Source organism: Trichoplusia ni, chromosome 5 (assembly GCF_003590095.1).
Source record: "Trichoplusia ni isolate ovarian cell line Hi5 chromosome 5, tn1, whole genome shotgun sequence".
Classification (NCBI taxonomy): Eukaryota; Metazoa; Arthropoda; class Insecta; order Lepidoptera; family Noctuidae; genus Trichoplusia; species Trichoplusia ni.
Genome location: NC_039482.1, coordinates 17,850,120 through 17,868,783, shown reverse-complemented (window position 1 = coordinate 17,868,783; position 18,664 = coordinate 17,850,120). Strand labels below are relative to the sequence as shown.

The 18,664-nt window shown below is 36.0% G+C and overlaps 2 protein-coding genes and 1 long non-coding RNA gene across 6 annotated transcripts; 1 reads left to right on the top strand and 2 right to left on the bottom strand.

Moving 5' to 3' along the window:
• Nucleotides 1–1,391: 1,391 nt before the first annotated feature.
• On the bottom strand, nt 1,392–9,293 carry LOC113493816 (brachyurin-like). Its single transcript, XM_026871843.1, has 8 exons — nt 9,193–9,293; nt 6,840–6,864; nt 6,188–6,332; nt 5,530–5,669; nt 2,976–3,065; nt 2,557–2,651; nt 2,239–2,320; nt 1,392–1,695 (listed from the first exon to the last, which is right to left on the bottom strand). Exons 1-8 carry the CDS (start codon nt 9,238–9,240, stop codon nt 1,583–1,585), a joined length of 738 nt encoding a protein of 245 aa, XP_026727644.1. The 5' UTR covers nt 9,241–9,293; the 3' UTR covers nt 1,392–1,582.
• Nucleotides 9,294–10,985: 1,692 nt separating this feature from the next.
• LOC113493817 lies at nt 10,986–13,004 on the top strand. The gene is made up of 3 exons (XR_003400610.1): nt 10,986–11,363; nt 11,910–11,998; nt 12,939–13,004. It is a non-coding gene; the product is annotated as an uncharacterized LOC113493817 (long non-coding RNA).
• LOC113493814 (A-kinase anchor protein 17A) lies at nt 12,914–18,511 on the bottom strand. Of its 4 annotated transcripts, none has more exons than XM_026871841.1 (9): nt 18,041–18,510; nt 16,942–17,756; nt 16,530–16,737; nt 16,196–16,346; nt 15,617–15,787; nt 15,280–15,354; nt 14,138–14,282; nt 13,599–13,841; nt 12,914–13,069 (listed from the first exon to the last, which is right to left on the bottom strand). In XM_026871841.1, the coding sequence occupies exons 2-9, from the start codon at nt 17,706–17,708 to the stop codon at nt 12,931–12,933; spliced, it is 1,899 nt and encodes a 632-aa protein (XP_026727642.1). In that variant the 5' UTR covers nt 17,709–17,756; nt 18,041–18,510; the 3' UTR covers nt 12,914–12,930. The 4 variants fall into 4 exon arrangements, with proteins under 4 accessions (XP_026727642.1, XP_026727643.1, XP_026727641.1 ...); XM_026871842.1 differs by having other exon boundaries at nt 18,162–18,510; XM_026871840.1 differs by having other exon boundaries at nt 12,914–13,057; nt 16,942–18,511.
• Nucleotides 18,512–18,664: the final 153 nt, after the last annotated feature.

Genomic DNA, 18,664 nt, shown 5'->3' with positions numbered 1-18,664 from the left:
TGTGACGTGTTCTTTTTACAAATAATGTCGTTTCGAAATAAATACTTCTTTGCCTTACATCCTTAAACACCTTTGCGCACTTAACTTACTAAAAATATATTATATACAACGTGGCGCTTTGAGTTACAATTTTATTATTTGGTTTATTTATAAGAAAATCTCCCAATTCGCGAATTATTGAAACCTATATTGACTCATATGATTAGTGGCTACTAACCCTAACCGTGTGTCAAATTGATATGGCCAATGAAGGAACACGTTTTATATTGTTACATGAAAGAAATGTCAGAATCTTCTCCGCTTTTGCTACACATTTACAACAGTCTTTTTCAGTCGATTGCCCCACTAATTTTTATGGTACCACTTAATGTGACACTTATAGTCCTTTTATACGGATTCCGCGGAACTCGACAACCGTTGTAAGCTAAACCAAATCCGCTTATCGTACTCTCAGCTCGTAAAGGATAATGGAGGGAAAAAATCTAATAGTTCCGAACTGATGTCTACCAACGACCAAATGGATTTTTTTCGTAAATGAGTATTAGTGGAAGTATTGTGTACATTGCATTTAGACTTATTTTTTAGTTTGTCAGTTTTGCGTTTTAGTCTTTTTAGGTTAGGTTAGTTTATTAAGAAAAGTGTGGATAAATGAGTGCTTCTATAAATTTAACAGTCATACTTTTACAAGTGATTTTGTTCCCTTATGTGTATAGGATAAGTTAGGTAGGCCATGTGAGCGGAATATTCAGAAATATAATAATTTAAGGTCTGTGTAATGTTTAAATAATAAATAATAATAATAAGCCAATTATTTAAATTCTGCATTAATTTAAAAATAGTCGTAATTACTTTGTTAATTACAATGACTAGAGATTACCTCCGGTATTTGATAGCTCATAATTATAAACAACTTATACGTCAATATAAAAGTAATAGTCACAGCTCGCTGTTCGCTCGCAGTGGGACCTTGTCGTAACCTCATTTTTTCGTTCACCCGTACCGAAGCGTTGCGAAAGCTTATAATTCACTCATAAAACAACGCATTATATAATTTATGTAATTGCTTATTTACACATCTATATTGTGTCAAGCGGTTTTTTGGGTGAGCTGAATTTAATTTATTAAATAAATGTGTGAAAATGATGGTGTACTTAATATTGCTTAGTGTAAAAGTCTTTGACGGATGGGTCTTCACATTTCATAGCAAATGAAGCATTGTATTGTGTTCATGAAAATGGAATATTGACGGGGGGTCTCTTCCTAACAGTGGGCAATAAATAGGCTCGTATTAACAATTTAACACATAGGGAACAATTCACAACTCCATATGGAAACATAACTTAACATTTATTCTGCAAAAACAATTCATCTTTAAAAATAAACAATCGGAATGTATTATTAATAATTTATTAACACAACTCTGAAACCTTTTTGTATACAAGTATGGTCCTAATTACGTCGCACTCGATGGAAAGTGTCCGGAAGGGTTTTCGATTTTGTACCGAAGGACCAAACCTTAGGACCGGATTGTGGGACTTTTTGGGTCCCTTACCAGTGTTGAGTTGAAAGGTATTAGTGAGACTTAGTTGACGAACTTGACGGCGCTGGGGGCGACCTCGGGCATGGCCAGGGAGTTGGAGTTCACGCCGGTCGTCTCCTGGATCCAGGACAGGTAGTCCTCGACGGAGGTGGCGACTGGAAAGTATTAAAATTATTAGTTTTTTGTAATATTGTCACAGTTAGTATTGTAAAGTTAAATCCGTGTTAGCAGCAATATCTTTAAACTTATTTTACCTATATATCACAATTTATAATCGTACTTCAAAAAATGTCAAACTTTAACAGATATTAATAAATATTACAAAACCTAAGTTTTAGCATCAATTGGTCCCTTGGTCTGTCTTGTTTTAGCTGTTATTCCAACAAAAGTAGAAGAAGCCAAACAGACATCCATTGCTTGTCTAAGTATGACGAGAATTCTAATTTTACTGAACCAGGTGGCCTACCATCACGTCTTATCTTAAAACTTGAAACTGAAGTGCTGTAGAAGAGATGCCACTCTACACCGCGTAGTACACTAACTCCAATAATATTATTTGAAGATTGGTTAATAGACCCCCAGTACTCAGTATTTGCAGAGGTGTTGGAGATGGTAATAGACCCCCAGTACCCAGTCTTTAAAGAGGTGTTGGAGGTGCTAATATACCCCCAGTACTGAGTCCGGTATGTTCTCCTTACCTCCAGCGTTGTCGTCGCTGCCGGCGCCGGTCACTACTCCGACCTGGACGCCGTCGCTCACGATGGCTGCTCCAAGATCGAACTGCGGTATAAAGGACCAAGTTAGTACTGCATACAGTGGGTTGTACAGAGTTACCTACTATAGAAATATTATGTCAAAGTGACAAAAATTCTGTGTCGATTGTCATAAAAACACTACAAAATATAAGAACTGCTTATATTTTTTTACACGCAAACTAGTCAAACTTATAGTTCTTTTCTCTAGACCATATTAGCTTTTGCTCCAAATCACATTATAGATTTAGAGTTGATACTAACCTCGGTGGCGGAAACGTCGTCGCTGCTGATGATGACGGAACCATCCTCCTGGGCTTCGAGACCAACGGTGGCGCAAGACAGGAGCTCACCGGGGCCTATAATATTACAAATACTCTTATAAGCAAAAATAGGTACAATGGCATTTCAAGTGCGTAATAAAAACTTTTTAAATTTAATAAAATCTTTTCTATTTAATAAAAGTTTAAAAAAGAGAACGTCACAAATTAAGGTCCGTTTTCATAATTCGAATACACTATCAATAAAGTATTCGAAACGTAAACGTCAATCAATCAGTAAATACATTTTTGGTTATTTTCAATTTAAAAAGTATGAATGTCACTATGTTGGTGGTCATCAGGGATGCTTCAACTTCCTGGCTTTTGCTATAAATAAAAAATAAAATATAACGTTGTACTCACCGCCTTCGCTGTTGGCTCCGAAAACGCAGAGTTTGCCGGAGTCTGAGACACCAGCTTCGGAAAGGGCGACGGGAGCGATGGTAGCTGCCTCTGAACAAAAAAATAAGAAACTTTTAGCCAAATCACTTGACAACTTATAATACGTCTCATTTATCAGTAAAGCCTTGATACAGAATTATCCAAATTCTTATTTTTGTTGTTGTTTGTTGGCCCAACAGGGCCCACAATGCTCAAAAACGAATGTATATAATGCTTATGTACCTACCACCTAAGTTCACATTGTGGAATGCAATAAACTAAAATTCAAGTTCGTTATGTGCAAATGTTTGGTTTACATAAAGATGTTACAAATATAAGTAAATATTCTGCCTTTCAGCATGCTTAACTATAAATTTACCGAATGGAATGCTATGAATGAAATGCGAATTTATACACGGAAAATGGGGAATCACTTACAGTTCTATATGTAGTAGTCTTAACATTAATCACATATTTAAGCGGAGTTTTAAATACCGTAACATTTTCTTGAAAAATGACTGAATTTCCGTTATAAAGTGGCTTAGTTCCCGGACTGGCAGTCGGCCTGCGTTTGATGCCTAACTTTCAAGTACGGCGCCATTTTAATTCTGAACTACATATTTGAGCATTTTTGATACATTTATGAAGTTTCCACTATACAACTGTTTTAAAAAGTTTAGTTGAAATATCGGTTGATTTATTTAAAAGTATGTATATTTAACGCAATGTTTCAGTAATGGAGACAATCTAGAACTAAAATTCAGTGTGCAAAATTTTTTCGAAGCCAAAAATTGCAGTCGTATTTTTAAGAATAATGAAGACCGCTATTACCGTCCATTTTTAAGAAAAGACGCTAAAATAAAGCAAAACGTAAAACAAAGAAACATTTCCATTCTAAGAAAGGAACGAGAGCAGTCGAAACAACGAGTGTTACAACAGCAAAAAAACATTTCCACGAATTAGGGAAACTTAATTAAAATGTAGCAACACCGATCGATGCGAAGCGGGAACGAATGTTTCGAACATCTCTTTAATTAATCGAGCGATTGCTTTCGACTGCTGTAATTGTCAGCCGACAGGGAAATGCCACTGCAAACGTAGCAAGGTTACGTGATGAAGACTATCAAGTTTGAATGACAATACTTTCGATTATGAAAACAGCATAATATATATTATCTTATAGTGACTTGGAGTTGACATTAAACTTGTCTAAGACAATCTATGGGGGTGATAGTATTAGAAAATTGTGATTTTCGTTTATTTGGACGTTCAAATGATTTTTGATTTAATTAATCCCCGACGCAAAAAGAGAGGTGTTATAAGTTTGTCGTATCTACCCGTGGCATGGCTGCTCCTAAACGGATAGAGCGTGTTTTTTTTTTGTTTTATAATAAAAGTCAATTATGTGCGAGTGTTCTTAAACATTTTTTGATAAAAAACAGTCGAGCCATTTAAGAGTTTATTACGAATTTCATCTTGTTATGCACTTATATATGCATTGCACTTACTTATTTGACGGCGTGAAAAAGAAACGTATAATATTTATTCACTTTTTCTATTTGTGTTAATGCAACACTCTGATAATACATTTGTCGTATCATAATTACAAAAGTAATCCATATAAATCCGTAAAAGATACACAAACTAATTAATAAATACTATCTGGGGCACATCCGGCGTTGATAAATAAATGGACGTGGATAATAACTTGTTTTTATCTCCTTTTTTATCAAATCAAACAGTAGGCTAACTCCCGAAACTGGTTTAATTCTGTTTTCGATCATAATTCGGTTATAAAGTGGTGTTTTCGAAACCCAGATCAAGTAACGCTCAAGTATTATCAAGTGTCGTAAGCTTTCGATTGAGAGTAGTTCCAGCTCTTACCACTGCAATAATTAGCGCTAGTGTCGGGTTCCAGTGTACATCCAAACTAGATCTCAATTCAATTTCATCGAAACTCGACTCTGCTAAGTTATTTTGTTGTTACTGAATTGTAAACATGTTTCCAAACGGAATTTGATTTTGGCTTTAAGTCTACAAAATTGTGTCGTCATTTCAGTGTCATTCCATCGCAAATGTAATGGGCTCCTAATTTTAACAATGAAATATCCACGTTTTTTAAATTTTCTTTCCGAACTTATCTTTAACTGTCTTAGGAAACTGTAATTTTGTAATTATTGCGCTTATAACCTGTACTAGTATATAAAGCTGAAGAGTTTGTTTGTCTGTTTGAACGCTCTAATCTCAGGAACTACTGGTTCGAATTGAAAAAATATTTTTGTGTTGAATAGACCATTTATCAAGGAAGGCTATAGGCTATATAACATCACGCTGCGACTTACAGGAGCGAAGATACAATGGAAAATGTGTAAAAAACGGGGAAAATTCTAACCACGTGGACGAAGTCGCGGGCAACAGCTAGTGAGCTTATAAAGCAGGATGACTGCTTCTGTGGAAGCGAGACGCCCTTACGTGTCAATTATAGCGCCATCTCACTCACACTATGGACTATTATCATTTTAACATTACAACTCACGTGAGAAATCGACGGCTCTGTTGTTGGCGGTGTAAAGACCAAGGTTGTTGAGCACTCTGACGCCGGCGTTACCAGCCTCGAACACCAGGGTAGGGTTGGCGACGTTCACGGCTCCGAAACGGATCCAGACGTAACGGTTGCTGTGGAAGATACATAAATCAAGTTAAGTAATCAGACTTATTATATGACAAACTTGTAACAAAAAAAAACGGTGAAGAGCCAGTCGGTCTCGCGTCGATTAGGTTTCCTTACATAGAAGCTAAAGAAATTTTGCGAATTTTGCGCAAATTTCGCGAAAGAATATGGCAACCCATTAAATTACAATCGTCACCCACGTTTATCTTACTCTAAATTCTTTTAGTACAGCCAGATAAGCAAGACAATTAATGCGGAATCGCGCGGAATACACTAGGTTACCCAACTAGAGAGGAAAAGACAGGAGGAGACTAATATAAATATTCAACAAATTTAACACAACACCATCTAGTCTCAAATTTAGCAAAGCTACTGAACATACTTAGATATTTCTAAATCATTTACACCCAGACACAGAACAAATGAACATATCCTGGGTGGGAATCGAACCCACGACCACTGGTATTGCAGCCAAAGCTACTAACCACTAGACCAAAAGGCCAGTGAGATTTGGGCTACGTACTCTTCAAGGCAGCTGGCAGCAGTGAGGACCCATGATGGGGAGATGACGGACGCGGCGCAGGTCTTCAGGAGACCGCTGGTGCTGACCGCCAGGCGGAGGTGGACCACGTAGGGGTTCTCACCGAGGGTGGCGAGCTCGCGGCTTGCTGAACAAATAACAACTTGTAAGTACAGGGGATAGGGCAGAAATTTCATTGGTAATTAACATGATTATTTTCCAACTGTCTTTGCATATTTATGTAAACGTAAATTAATAATAAATAGATGGAGAGTAAGGTTTGGATTATTTTCTTCTGGTATTTAGCCATAAACTTTGAAAGCTCAATGTCTAATTGATTTTGAATTGAGTAACGTACGTAAGTTTTCAGTTATTCTACTTTAGGTGTTAATAAAACATTTAAACATTTTGTAGGAATAATATCTGTTCTACTTTAGATTTTAGGTACTTTAAACGAAACCGGATATCCATCAAATTTATCACAAGATTCCATATCAATGAAAGACAATATTCCATATATCTAAGCAATTACCTATCCTATCTCAAAGACTGACTACTGATAAGTAGGAAAGTAGGAGTAAACGGTTGTTTACATTATTGCCATTATTCATACAATATTTTGGAAAAAAAAACAACAATAAAAAAGTAAACCTACCGGATTGAACCGCGGTGCTGCGGCCCTGAAAATAATAAAACATTCACAAAGTTAGAAATATCGAAAGAGGATCAATAGCTTCTTTTTGTTATTGACATAAAAAGAACGTGGTCGAATCATCATCATCCACAGCCTTTATCCTCCCACCGCTGGGCATAGGCCTCCCCTTGGTCGAAACGTGGTCGAATATCGAATAATAATTCCAATTTTAAATAAAACGGAACGGCTTAAAAATGGATGAAATTGTGTTCTAAATTTCAAATGTAGGTTAACGTAACGAATGTAGTAATTCTTGACAGTGCTGTACATATTATAACTTCTTTCTAAACATACATACCACAGGTATGTTGGTAGCAGAAGATGTTCAATAGAATCCTTAGATTCCTATTTCATTAATTATTTACCTAATGAAGAAAGCCTAAAATACATAGGCTGACAAAGTAATATCAAAAAAACAAAAAAATATGATAAAAATTATCTACGAATTAAATGGTATTAACACGATACGTTTAAATTAAGATTAAAACCAAGTGTTCAGTTAGATAAAATAATGAATTGATAACATGTTTGCTTTCGGTTTTTTCCCATTTATTATCAGATGTGATTATAACACAAATAATTAATTTACAAACATTAAATTGTTAAATCGTTTTGTACTTAGGTATAATATGTTAAAAGTGACTTAAACACATTTACGAAATAAGTTTCGCTTTCCAATTATTACTGAAAATGTTTTAATCTGTTTCTTTGAAGTATGAAATTTAACTAAATATTTTTCTGTTTTTGTACCACGTGTAGTGTAGTGTATTTAGTGTTTATTATTTATTTGTAGTGTATTTCCACTCTTTGTACCAAAAAGTGGAAATCAAATTAAATTCAATCATACCTGTTACCTAATAAACTCTCTATTTAAAAAATTAAATAGTAGGTAGCATAGTAAGGCTAGACCAAACAAGATAGTATTTAAATACACGATTATTTTTTCTACCTAGCGGTTAAAAATTGAATAATTGCTAACTCAAAGAAAATACTTAAGACACACAAGGTCAGCCATTCTTTTTTATAATAACTATCGTGAGACTGATTCATTACTAAATGATGTAACGGTTTACAGACGCGGCTCGCGATCCCGCCGCGTCTGCTCATGATTAAGGACTCCGGTTGGGTCCGAAACTAGTCGGGCTACCCCGATAAATACGCGTGAGTAAACCGTTACATTATTTAATAGTCAGCCATTCTGTTGTTATTTTTTGTAAAAATAATAATAAGTACCCCTAGGATTAACTTGCGGTTAATTTCAATGCTTTTATTATTATCTACACACGCATTTGACGTAAGATTTCCTGTTTACTTAAAACCTTTAATTGTTATCTCTTACATTAAGTTCGGCTTCATTAACGATTGATAACAGTGATAGGATCGCAGATTAAATCTCAAATCGGCCATTTATAGATAAAGGATATCAAAGATTGACTAGGTATTTTTTTTTTATTTAACGCCATATTATATGCGGCTGAATTCAGTTTTTTTTTTAATTAATAAGTACCTACAATTACTTAAATAACTGCTTTTTTAAAATTAAGCTTTGAACGGAGACTAAAATATTTTACAGCCTCATTTGAACTTCGAATGCTATATTATTGTTATAATTTTGCTTTGCACCATGTCTATGGTAGTATTTCCCTTGCCCAAATCCGTTGACACAACGAGGTTATATCTCAGGTCGTGCGATATTCAACGGATAAGTAGGCACGTTAATTAACTATAATCGTTAATTTTTTTACTTAAATTAAATCGTAATACTGAATTAAAACGTGATAGCTAGGCCTAGTCAACTTTGGGTTCGAAACGTTCAGTTAGTCCTACAGGTATATGACTTCTTTGGGGGAGGCCTTTGCCGAGCATTGGGACACAGTAAGCTAGATGAAAACATGACCTCTTTTATACTATCATAAATAACAGTTCTTAAATTAAACGTAACATTACAGCTGAAGAAAAATAAAGAAATATCCATAAACATTCTTTGATAAACCACCAAGTAGGTAGGTAAAACACAATTTTGTAAAAGGTTTAAAATTGAAAAAATAGACCTAAGTTAGTTTAGTAGGCACTAGTTTATTTTGAATCAGGATTTTTTCACAGATCTTGTGACAAACGAATTTTCAAATTTACCAATTTATACTTTATAATAGATAGGTGCCTTAATACTAAAGATATCGGTTTCTTTATATTGCGAAAAGAACGCATCTTACGGGGCTATGCAGCTATGGTTTCAAAAAAGTCTCGAAATGTTGCCAACGCATTATTTGTCTAGTCTGTGTTGTTAACTAAATAAATGTAATAATAAATTTACCTGGACGGCGACAAGCGCGCACAACAAAACAAATGCAAAACCCTTCATGTTGAACTGTCAGGAACTCACTAACAATAATTAATTTATTACCGTCTTTCTAAATATACTAATTAAGTAGTCTTATCTAAGATAGGTAACACGTCATCATCATAATCTGTTGATACAATATTGATTAAAACTCATTTCTATACTGCTTTAAAACTAATCCATTGATAACTGGAGTCAATTTAAAAATACTGAACGGAAATTAGGATTATTTACGTGGATTTTACACTGATTACGTAAATTATTTTTAAAACTGATTTGGACTCGATGGTTATGTACCTATTCTATTTAAAAATTATACATAGAAAACTGAAATTTCTACTAAAAATATTCGTTTTGCGTACATCATTAGGGAAAACCGAATAAAATGGTTTTTCTAAGCTTATCAATAATTACTCATTTATAGAGCATAATTCTGCTAGAATACCTAACAACATTAAGTACCTATCCATTTTTTTTTTCAAATGGGACTCCTTTATAGAAAGTCTTGTAAACTGTAAATTTTGCATTCTGTATCACAACGGGTAGAACGAGACCTATTTACGGAAACTGTATCACGCTAATCTCATGAACAGTGATAGCTAGTTGAAATTTTCACTGGTGGTGTATTTCTGTTGCCAATAACCATAACGAACGAACATTTGAAAACAGAATTTGTTTTTTTTTTGTCGTTTTTCTTTTGATAATTGTACGGAATCCTTCAAACGTGACTTCAAATCGTTGTTGGCCGGTTTTTTCTGACTCGGAAAGTATTGATCGATTTTTTCTAAATCAATAACAAAGTATCTAAACGAAGATAACAGTGATAAACTGGATAATATGAGGTAACGGTAAAATATTTTTTATTATATACTTTTTTTAATTATAACGGTATATTCCATTCATAGTAAACTTCCTAAAGTATGTCAAGAAAGAGTCAAAAATATCAGTTTTTCAGTTTCCTCTCGATGTTTCGTTGTTAGTAATCTGCTAAATTCGAAACAGATGGATTTATGACGGGATTTTAAACCTACAACCTTTGACCAGGCAGTCCAACGGTCATACCAGTTACTTTTTATTAATTACTACTTAGCTGTTGTCCGCAGGTCCGCCCGCTACGCCGAAAATGATCCCACGGGAATATAAAATCGGGATGAAAATATATCCTGTGTTAATCCTGGTTATAAACCATCTGTGTACCAAGTTTCGTCTGAATCTGTTCTGTGGTTTTTGCGTGAAAGAGGAACAAACATCCATATACATACATACACATGTGCAAAGTTTCGCGTCTATAATATTATACCAGCAAAAAGCATACAACAATTTTGATAGGAAGTGCTATAAAGGTCTACCTAAGTATCTACATTACCTACCAAAATAAATAAATTTAAACCAGGCTACATTTTAATTAATAGGTAAGTAGTTAATAAATAGGAACCTACCTAAAAACTTTAAGTTCGTTATATTTTTCTTGCTTTTCATTATTATTTCAGCAAGATATTGAAAGATAAATACTGTAATGGCTCATTAGCTAAAAGGATTCTTAGATAGGCGAGTAATTAACGCAAACATAGTTTTACGTTACGCCTAATTAATTAATCGTGTTACCGAGAAAACTGCTTGGATAATCTTTAGAATTTTGTAGGTGCCTAGATATTTATAACAAAAAGGTTTGCGTTGAAATGTTTTTTCCGACCCCTTGTTTGAGAACGGTAAAAAGTCAATATTAATTCTTTGAAACAAAGATTGTTTCTTTATAGTCTTATCATCATTATTCTTTTTGTAGTATTATTGATGAATAATTAAAATCATTTGAATAATTAGGTCGGTACCAAGGCTGTACCTTAAAATTGTAATATTATAATCGTATTGCTATAGTAATACGCGACCTGCCAAATCATCATTGAATAAGTATTTACTTATCAACACTCATATGAAGAATGATGTAAACTCTGAGCGGGTAACTTAAGTTAAAGAAAATGTTTTATTGCTTTTAATTAATTGTATGGTACTACCGAGTGGCACAGTGAATGATTCACAGTGGTGTTTTAAAAATAAAAACATAAAACCGACTTCAAATTAAAATCTACTCAAAATAAAAACAATCAACCAAATCGTTTCATATATGCTTAGTCTGAAGTGCTGAGGTAACGAATATAAATAAAATAAGATAAAGAACCTCCTCTTATTTGAAGCCGATTGAAAATATTGTGCGCATTAAAATATATTCTAGTCAACAAGTACCTAGATCAAAAATATTGGTTCAATAATGTGCTTTACTCGAAGTTTCACTTACGAAAGTTTTCACATATTGAATCTAACAATAAAACGGTTTTATGGGATATATTTTTGATGTTTGTTCAGTCCGTCAGTGCCTCTGGGTCCCAATTCTGCTTTTTACAATGGTCGATGAATAAATGAAAATTGGCTTAAAATGCCTTTTTTTGTATTTTTTCCTACAAAATTATTGGAAATTCAGTACAGGACGGTACACACAATTAAATTCTAATTATTGTATTGGCAAAATACTTAAGAGAATAGGAATAATTTTAAATTTAATCCGGTTGCCATTCATTCGTCGCCATTGTTAAAATAGCAGAATCGGGGCCCAGTTGTGGATGAAAGACATCGCTCCATAACGACACGGTCCATGAATGTCCATGATTATGAATTTATCACCCGTTCCTTTGTAGGTACATTCATACATACCTACAGTTGTCTTATATAATATCGACTGTTCAGGATCGAGAAAACCCAGCGGAAAAGAAATAAAGAAATTTTGGTAATTCCTAATTGATTTTCACCAAGATAAGATATTGGATGTTTGATATGATACGTTTCATTTACAAAAGTATCGTTTATTTTTCAAATATGTATTAAATGATATTTATCTTCATGTTATCTTCACGCACTTTATTATTAGATTATGTATATTTATTTTTGCCATTTGCAGAGGAAAACTTGGCAACACAACTACAAAAAATATTTGTTTGCAACTTTAAAAATGGCTTTTCAAATCTTACATTTTGGACAGAACGTGTGTAAAATACATAATTATCAAATAGGTATTATGGAATGGTAAAGTTGTATTCCTACAGCTTTATGATAAGCAGACAGCGAAAAGAAGTGGTGCCGTCATATAGCAGGCGTAATATTACGGCCTTTTTAATTAAATAGACCATCACTACTTTTATAACGATCCCCTTACTAAAAGTATCCAAGATAGAAATTGGACGACATTGATTTACCTTATTTCGTATCTTTCAACACCATAGTATTTCAATAGGGATGACGACTGGGTATAGAATGTAACAATCTATTTAGCCCCTCAGTTAGATAATGGAAAATAAAAGACAAGTATTGTTTCCTTTTTCTGAAAAACTAAAATTGACCAAGAGAAACTGCTTCAAAGATTTAGACGGGGCTTGTGAAGTAACAATTTACACACAATTAGGACGTCACACATAAGTTTAGTTCACTGTAGATAATTTTTGTCTGCGGAATAAATAAAAAATTACATATTTACTATTACAAGAGGGACACTGAAAATAAATTGTCGCCAACCCCATTGACTTTTTGTGTATTCTTTGATTTTTAGTTTTTACATTGTAAGTGGCGATACCTGTTTACCGTACATGGTCAATTGTATAGATGGCCTTATAGTTTAATGCCTAACGGGTTTAAATAAAAGTCAGTATAAATAATATGATATAATTATTCAGTTTCCGGTTTGTCCGCGGTTTTCATCTGGCTGGGCTCGCCGCGATGCGGGCTGGGCGTGCGCGGCGAGCGCGAGCGGCGGCGGGAGCGGGAGCGGCGGCACGAGCGGGAGCGGGAGCGGCTGTGGTACGACCTGGGTATACCAGGTTATGATTACAAATAGGTAGTCCTCATCCACATAACATGTACAGGTACACATTTTGTACGAATTTTGCCAACATTCAACGGATCAAAAAGGAGGAGCTCAATTCGTTTTTTCACGTTTGTTACTGCAGAACTTGGGATTGCATAAACCGACTTTGTGATTTTGGTCATTTGGTCACATAAAAATATAGCTCGGTAATTTTAATTTGAAGTCGGTTCCATTTTTTTGTTGTTAAATTTTTTTATTACTAGCGTCATCTTTGCAGTGCTCTATTTTTTTTTTCATTTTGGCTTAATCTGTTACACATAGTTGTAGATCAACCGTACCTATACTTTTATTACTCGACTGCAAATATGTACTGGGTTATGTGTTTTTAACTTTTTACATTATCACTACAGGGCAAAACTACCTCAGCTTTAAATTCTAACTAAACTCAAAACAATGAATATTCATGAATATGTAACAGTGGTTGGTATAATTTAATGATACGGGACCTAAGTAGCTAATACAACATTACCTGGATCTTCGACTCCTAGAGCGGGACCGTCGACTTCTGCTCCTCGAACGTCTTGACCTTGACCTTCGTCCGCGAGACCGCGACCGCGAGTACGAGCGCCGCCGAGACCGCGAGCGAGACCTTGACGCCGACCGACGCCGGGACCGAGACCGGGATCGAGACCGAGAACGGGAACGAGACCGGTCCCGTTCTCGATCTTCGTGCTCGTTGCGTGCGTTGTTCTCTGTTAACTTCTTGAAATACCTAGAATTGTGTTTAAATTATGTTATGTATGTATTATGTAATTTTTCATTAATGAGTTTTAAATTTTTCATTTACATTAGTGATTTTCTTCATTTTAGTCTATAAGACTATCTGGATAAGTTAAATTGATTTTGTGTGTTAAGATTGAATTAATAAGAAATCACCAAAATAATAAGTTGTTACTGATCTCTTGGCTAAAGACGAAAAAAAAAAAGCGAGTCCTTTCAGAAACTACATATTGCTTGGCTAAAGTATTATGTAGTTTCAAAGGCTGGGTGTGTGTTGTTAGTACCTACCTATAATACTGTTGGTTGGCGTCAGGGCCCTCGAAGTAGGGCATGCGGGCCCCGCGGCCCCGGCCCCGGCCCCGACCCCGGCCGCGCCGGAACTCCGCGGGCGGCGGGTAGTACGCGCCGCGCACTGGGTAGTACATCGCGCCCGCTACCGACACCACAAACTTAGTACATCACATCACACAACAATGCTGGTATCGAGTGATACAGTTGAGGCGGACCTTCGGGCGTTTCATGCCAAGTGAGAGAGAGAGGTGAGAAGTGGCCAAGGATCGGTGAAGTGGCGCACTCTTGTATCAGAAGCCAAGATACATTTTGGGTCGCTGAGCCAACGGAATAAGTGATAGCAAAATTATTAGATCTTTATTAGTAAATAAAACGAAGAAAAACGTTGGAAAGAAGAGGTATATCAATGTCATGGAAAGATAAGAGTTCTCGGTCAGCGCTTGTTGCGTTGAACTCAGGTCGTACCAAGTAGACTACAAAGTCGGGCGTGCCCAGCGAATATCTTTATAAGCACTCGAAAATATACTTTGAAACTATGCAAATACGGTATACATTTCTTTGCTAAATCATTACGTTAAAAAATACTCGCGCCCGTTTCAGTGCCATTTTCCCACAAGACAAAGAAATTCAATTTAGAATTCAATTGAATATTTATTCAATTACATAAGGTTCAATAATACGGAGCATCGTAGACTTTACATTACGGGTAATTTCATTAGAATTTTGTGGAAGTGAAAAAAAAACATAATTAGTAACGACTTTTTCTTAAATATCCTAACCCTTTAAAATCCTGATGACTGCAATTTATTAATGGTACAATGAAATCAAAATATTCCTGACTATGTTAATATGACTGTTGTTAGACCACTTTCTAAACAGGCTTTAGTTATAGTTTGTTCTATTCTATAATTTTATGCAACCTTTCGTCTATATTTTTTTTGTTTGACGATCGAGTTTAATTCCTACTAGTAACAACTTTTAATCGATTAAAACAGAAATCGATTCTATCATGACTAAGACAACTGTACACTACTTAGTTGATCACCTGACCAGCGTTTTAGAAACCTGAGTCTGATAAACATAATACAATCATACCGATATCGTCCAACATAATAATATAATAGTGAAGATACTCATACTTTGCGGCGGGTACGCGTATCCGGGGGGGCAGGCGAACGGGTAGCCGAAACCGTACGGCATGCTGTACAGGCTCGCTGGAACAAACAGTAATAGTAAACGTGTTAATATAATAAGATACATGTAGAACATAAGGTAGATGCTGCGCTTATGGCGTTTCTTCCGCTTCCGAGAGCGGGTCCACCTGGTTAATGGTAATGGGCTCCCTCACGTAGGCTCCAAGTAGACCCATTGTGCGTCAGGTGGCTATGGGAGACTGCCAGTCCAGCCTTCCCAACTCTCTCCAGAAGGGAAGAAGTCAGTAAGTATAGAAGTCTAAAATATGACAGTGAACCTTACCAGTAGTTTTGTTATACTCCATCTCTCGCTCGGGTGTCGTCAGCCGCTCCATTTTGATCTTCCTGTGGTTGTCCCTGCTCTCTCTACCTCTGTCTTCTGACGATGCAGAGCTGGCGGACGAGTCGCGTTTAGGTTTTTTGGTTTCTAACGCCGTTCTTATTACTATACGACCTGGAAAGAAGAATTAGAATGTATGGTACTATGTTCAAGGTATAAAGATGGTATTAAAAGTTTTCGAGATTTTTCATTCTTTGTTTCAGCTTTAAACATAATCCTATGACACAAAATACTCCGAATTTTATTTATGGTGAAGCGAAAGCTCATTTTAAATTAAGTATTGTTAATTTGGCACAAAATTTTCATACATTTCGAAGCAAACCCTCGTGATTAAGGACAGTCGAACGTCGAATGTCCACTGATAGGCGTCCACAAACATAACAATTTATGTTAAAATTTAGTTGAGCCACAACCCCAGGTATTCCGCTTTCCGCATCCAACCCGAGACAGCTACATTATTTAGCATGGTACTTACTATACATTCAGCTATCTTATTTTAGCACATTCAGCTTATAAAATTACCATTTAGAGCATTAGTGTAATTATTCCTCTGTTCCTCCAGTATCTCCTGCTGTTGCCGTTTGAACTTCTCTATCATGCGCGCGCGCGCAGTCCGCTCGCCTGGGTAATAGTACTGTTCACTTCGCCCATTACGCTGGAGTTCTGGCCGCAGCTGTGGATAAAACAGTCATTGAAAAGGAGTAAGGAGAATTTTTATGAAGAGCTAAACTTTCATTACTTTAGCTTGATGCAACGGTTTTCTTACGCATATTTATCGGGGTTGAAACTGCGTCGATAAAGTCGATTACAAGTCTCAACCCTGAACTCACTCTGCAATAGTTTAAAATATACAAACCTCTATCCTTTTAAACAGCTCTTCAATGAGTCGTATCGCCTGCAGTTTCTTTTGTTCTTTCATCAATTTCTTTTGTTCTTCCACAACTTTGCTATTCAAGTCTAGGTTATCTTTCTGCATTAGTTTTGCTAATTGTTTCTTTTTACGTCTTTCTTCACGTTCTCGCATTTTCGCGAGCTTTTCTCTTTCGGAGTGCTCATATTTTTGTCTGAAAATAATATTGAAAGAAGTAAGGTATTGTTGGTTAGGACTGGATGTATTTTTTTTATTTCAGAGATTGATGATTTTATTTAGCGGGTGTGATACGAATTCTTAAAAAACACTATATTTTTAATAGGAGTCTAGTCCAGATTGTGCATGAATATTTTTATCTAGAATTTAATATTGAAAGTACTGTTAAGTATGTGTATACCTTTCTTTAGCTTCCCTTTTAGCAGCTCTCTCTTTTTCAGCCTTCTCCTCATTGTCCTTTGCTTGTTGCCGTGCTGACAACCTCTCCCGGACAATCGCCCGCCTCTTCACAGCTGCATCAGTCATGTGCTTTGTCTTGTCAAAGTCCACTTTGATACCACACCACTCAGCTATATCATCTCGCTTTCTTAACAGTTTCTTTCCCCTCAAAGCATCCATACAGCGAACAAAACTTAGATATTCACTGAACTGGACATAACCCTCAAAGTACAGAGCAGCATCCTGTACCGGAGTTGTGATCCCTCTGATTGAAGTTTTCATCTGCAGTCTAAATGGGTCAGCGGCTGGCACATCCACTTGACGGACTGAACCAAACTTTTCAAACACTTTTTTAAATAAACTCTCTGAAGGTAGAGCATCCTCATGCTGATCTCTCTCATGAATGAACCATTGGATGGGTAAGTTACATATGTGAATAGTGTCGGGCCGTTCTCCGGGTTTCATTTCATCCATGTCTGTAGTGTCTCGGAAGAACGAGTCCCAGTCATGTCGGCTAGGGAAGTCGGACTTGCTCTCACAGACCCGGACCTTAAGCGCGTCAGGATAGTCGGTAAGCTGCACGACGCGCTCGTCCAGCCGCGACAGAACCCTGTCCAGTTTATCGCGAGTCTCCAGTTCCGCGTCAAATCTTATCACTTCCGAACTATGCTTCGACACTTTTAACGTTGAGAAACTGTCAGGTAGGATCATCTTTCGCAACTTCTCCATGAGTTCCCAATTCGATATCGACTTGCCATGGACCTTGTGGGGGGGGAGCTGAACAGAAATGTTAATCTTTGCAAAGGATTTAAGATACAAACGCTGCGGCAAGTAAAGAGCCACAGCGTCTGAGGGGTCCCTGCATACTTGGATATTCATTGTGATATTAGCTAATCTAAGCCTATAATTAAGATTTGGAGTTCGTAGCCTCCAGCTAACTCTTAAAACTAGGTGCTATTGTTACATATGAAATAAACGATAGTGAATTACAATAAAATAACAAAATTGACGGCCTAATATATTCCTAACTTTACAAAAATACATAAGTAAATGAGTTTAACATTTAATGAAAAGGTCAAGATAAAGTCCAGAGAAAGTTTCCATGGCAGCGCCTATAAAAAAATGTATGGGCAGTCAGTGTTAGCACAGTGAATCTGATTAGAATAGTATTCTATTTATCACTTTTAAAGTCAATTTCCCTCAAAATAAGCTTTTCCTCCATTTTGCTAACAAATTTGACATTGACACTGACAGTGTATTTCTGAAATCCGTATTTCCGTAATTTTAGTGTTGCCATGATCAGACTAGCTTGTGACGAATGTAAGTGCAACTCATCGATTTGTCTTAATAGAGTATTTTACTATTTATGAAAAAAATAATCACCCTCAGCCACAGCTCGCCCACGATACCTTGAATAATAACTCATTTTGAGATAAAAGTAATTATTATGTTACAAATTATCAGTTTATTTGTTTACCCAGCGAACTGACGCAGATAAGATATGGCATCTCCTCCGTCCAGCATTTTAGTCAAGCTTCGCGGGAAATTCGTATACATACTGGTTTCTTAGGTTTACGCGAATGTTAGACATTGAAATGAAACTACTTTTACGGATTTTATCGCGGTTTAATTTTAGATTTTAGTTCCCGACGTTTCGAAACTTTTGCAGGTATCATGGTCACGGG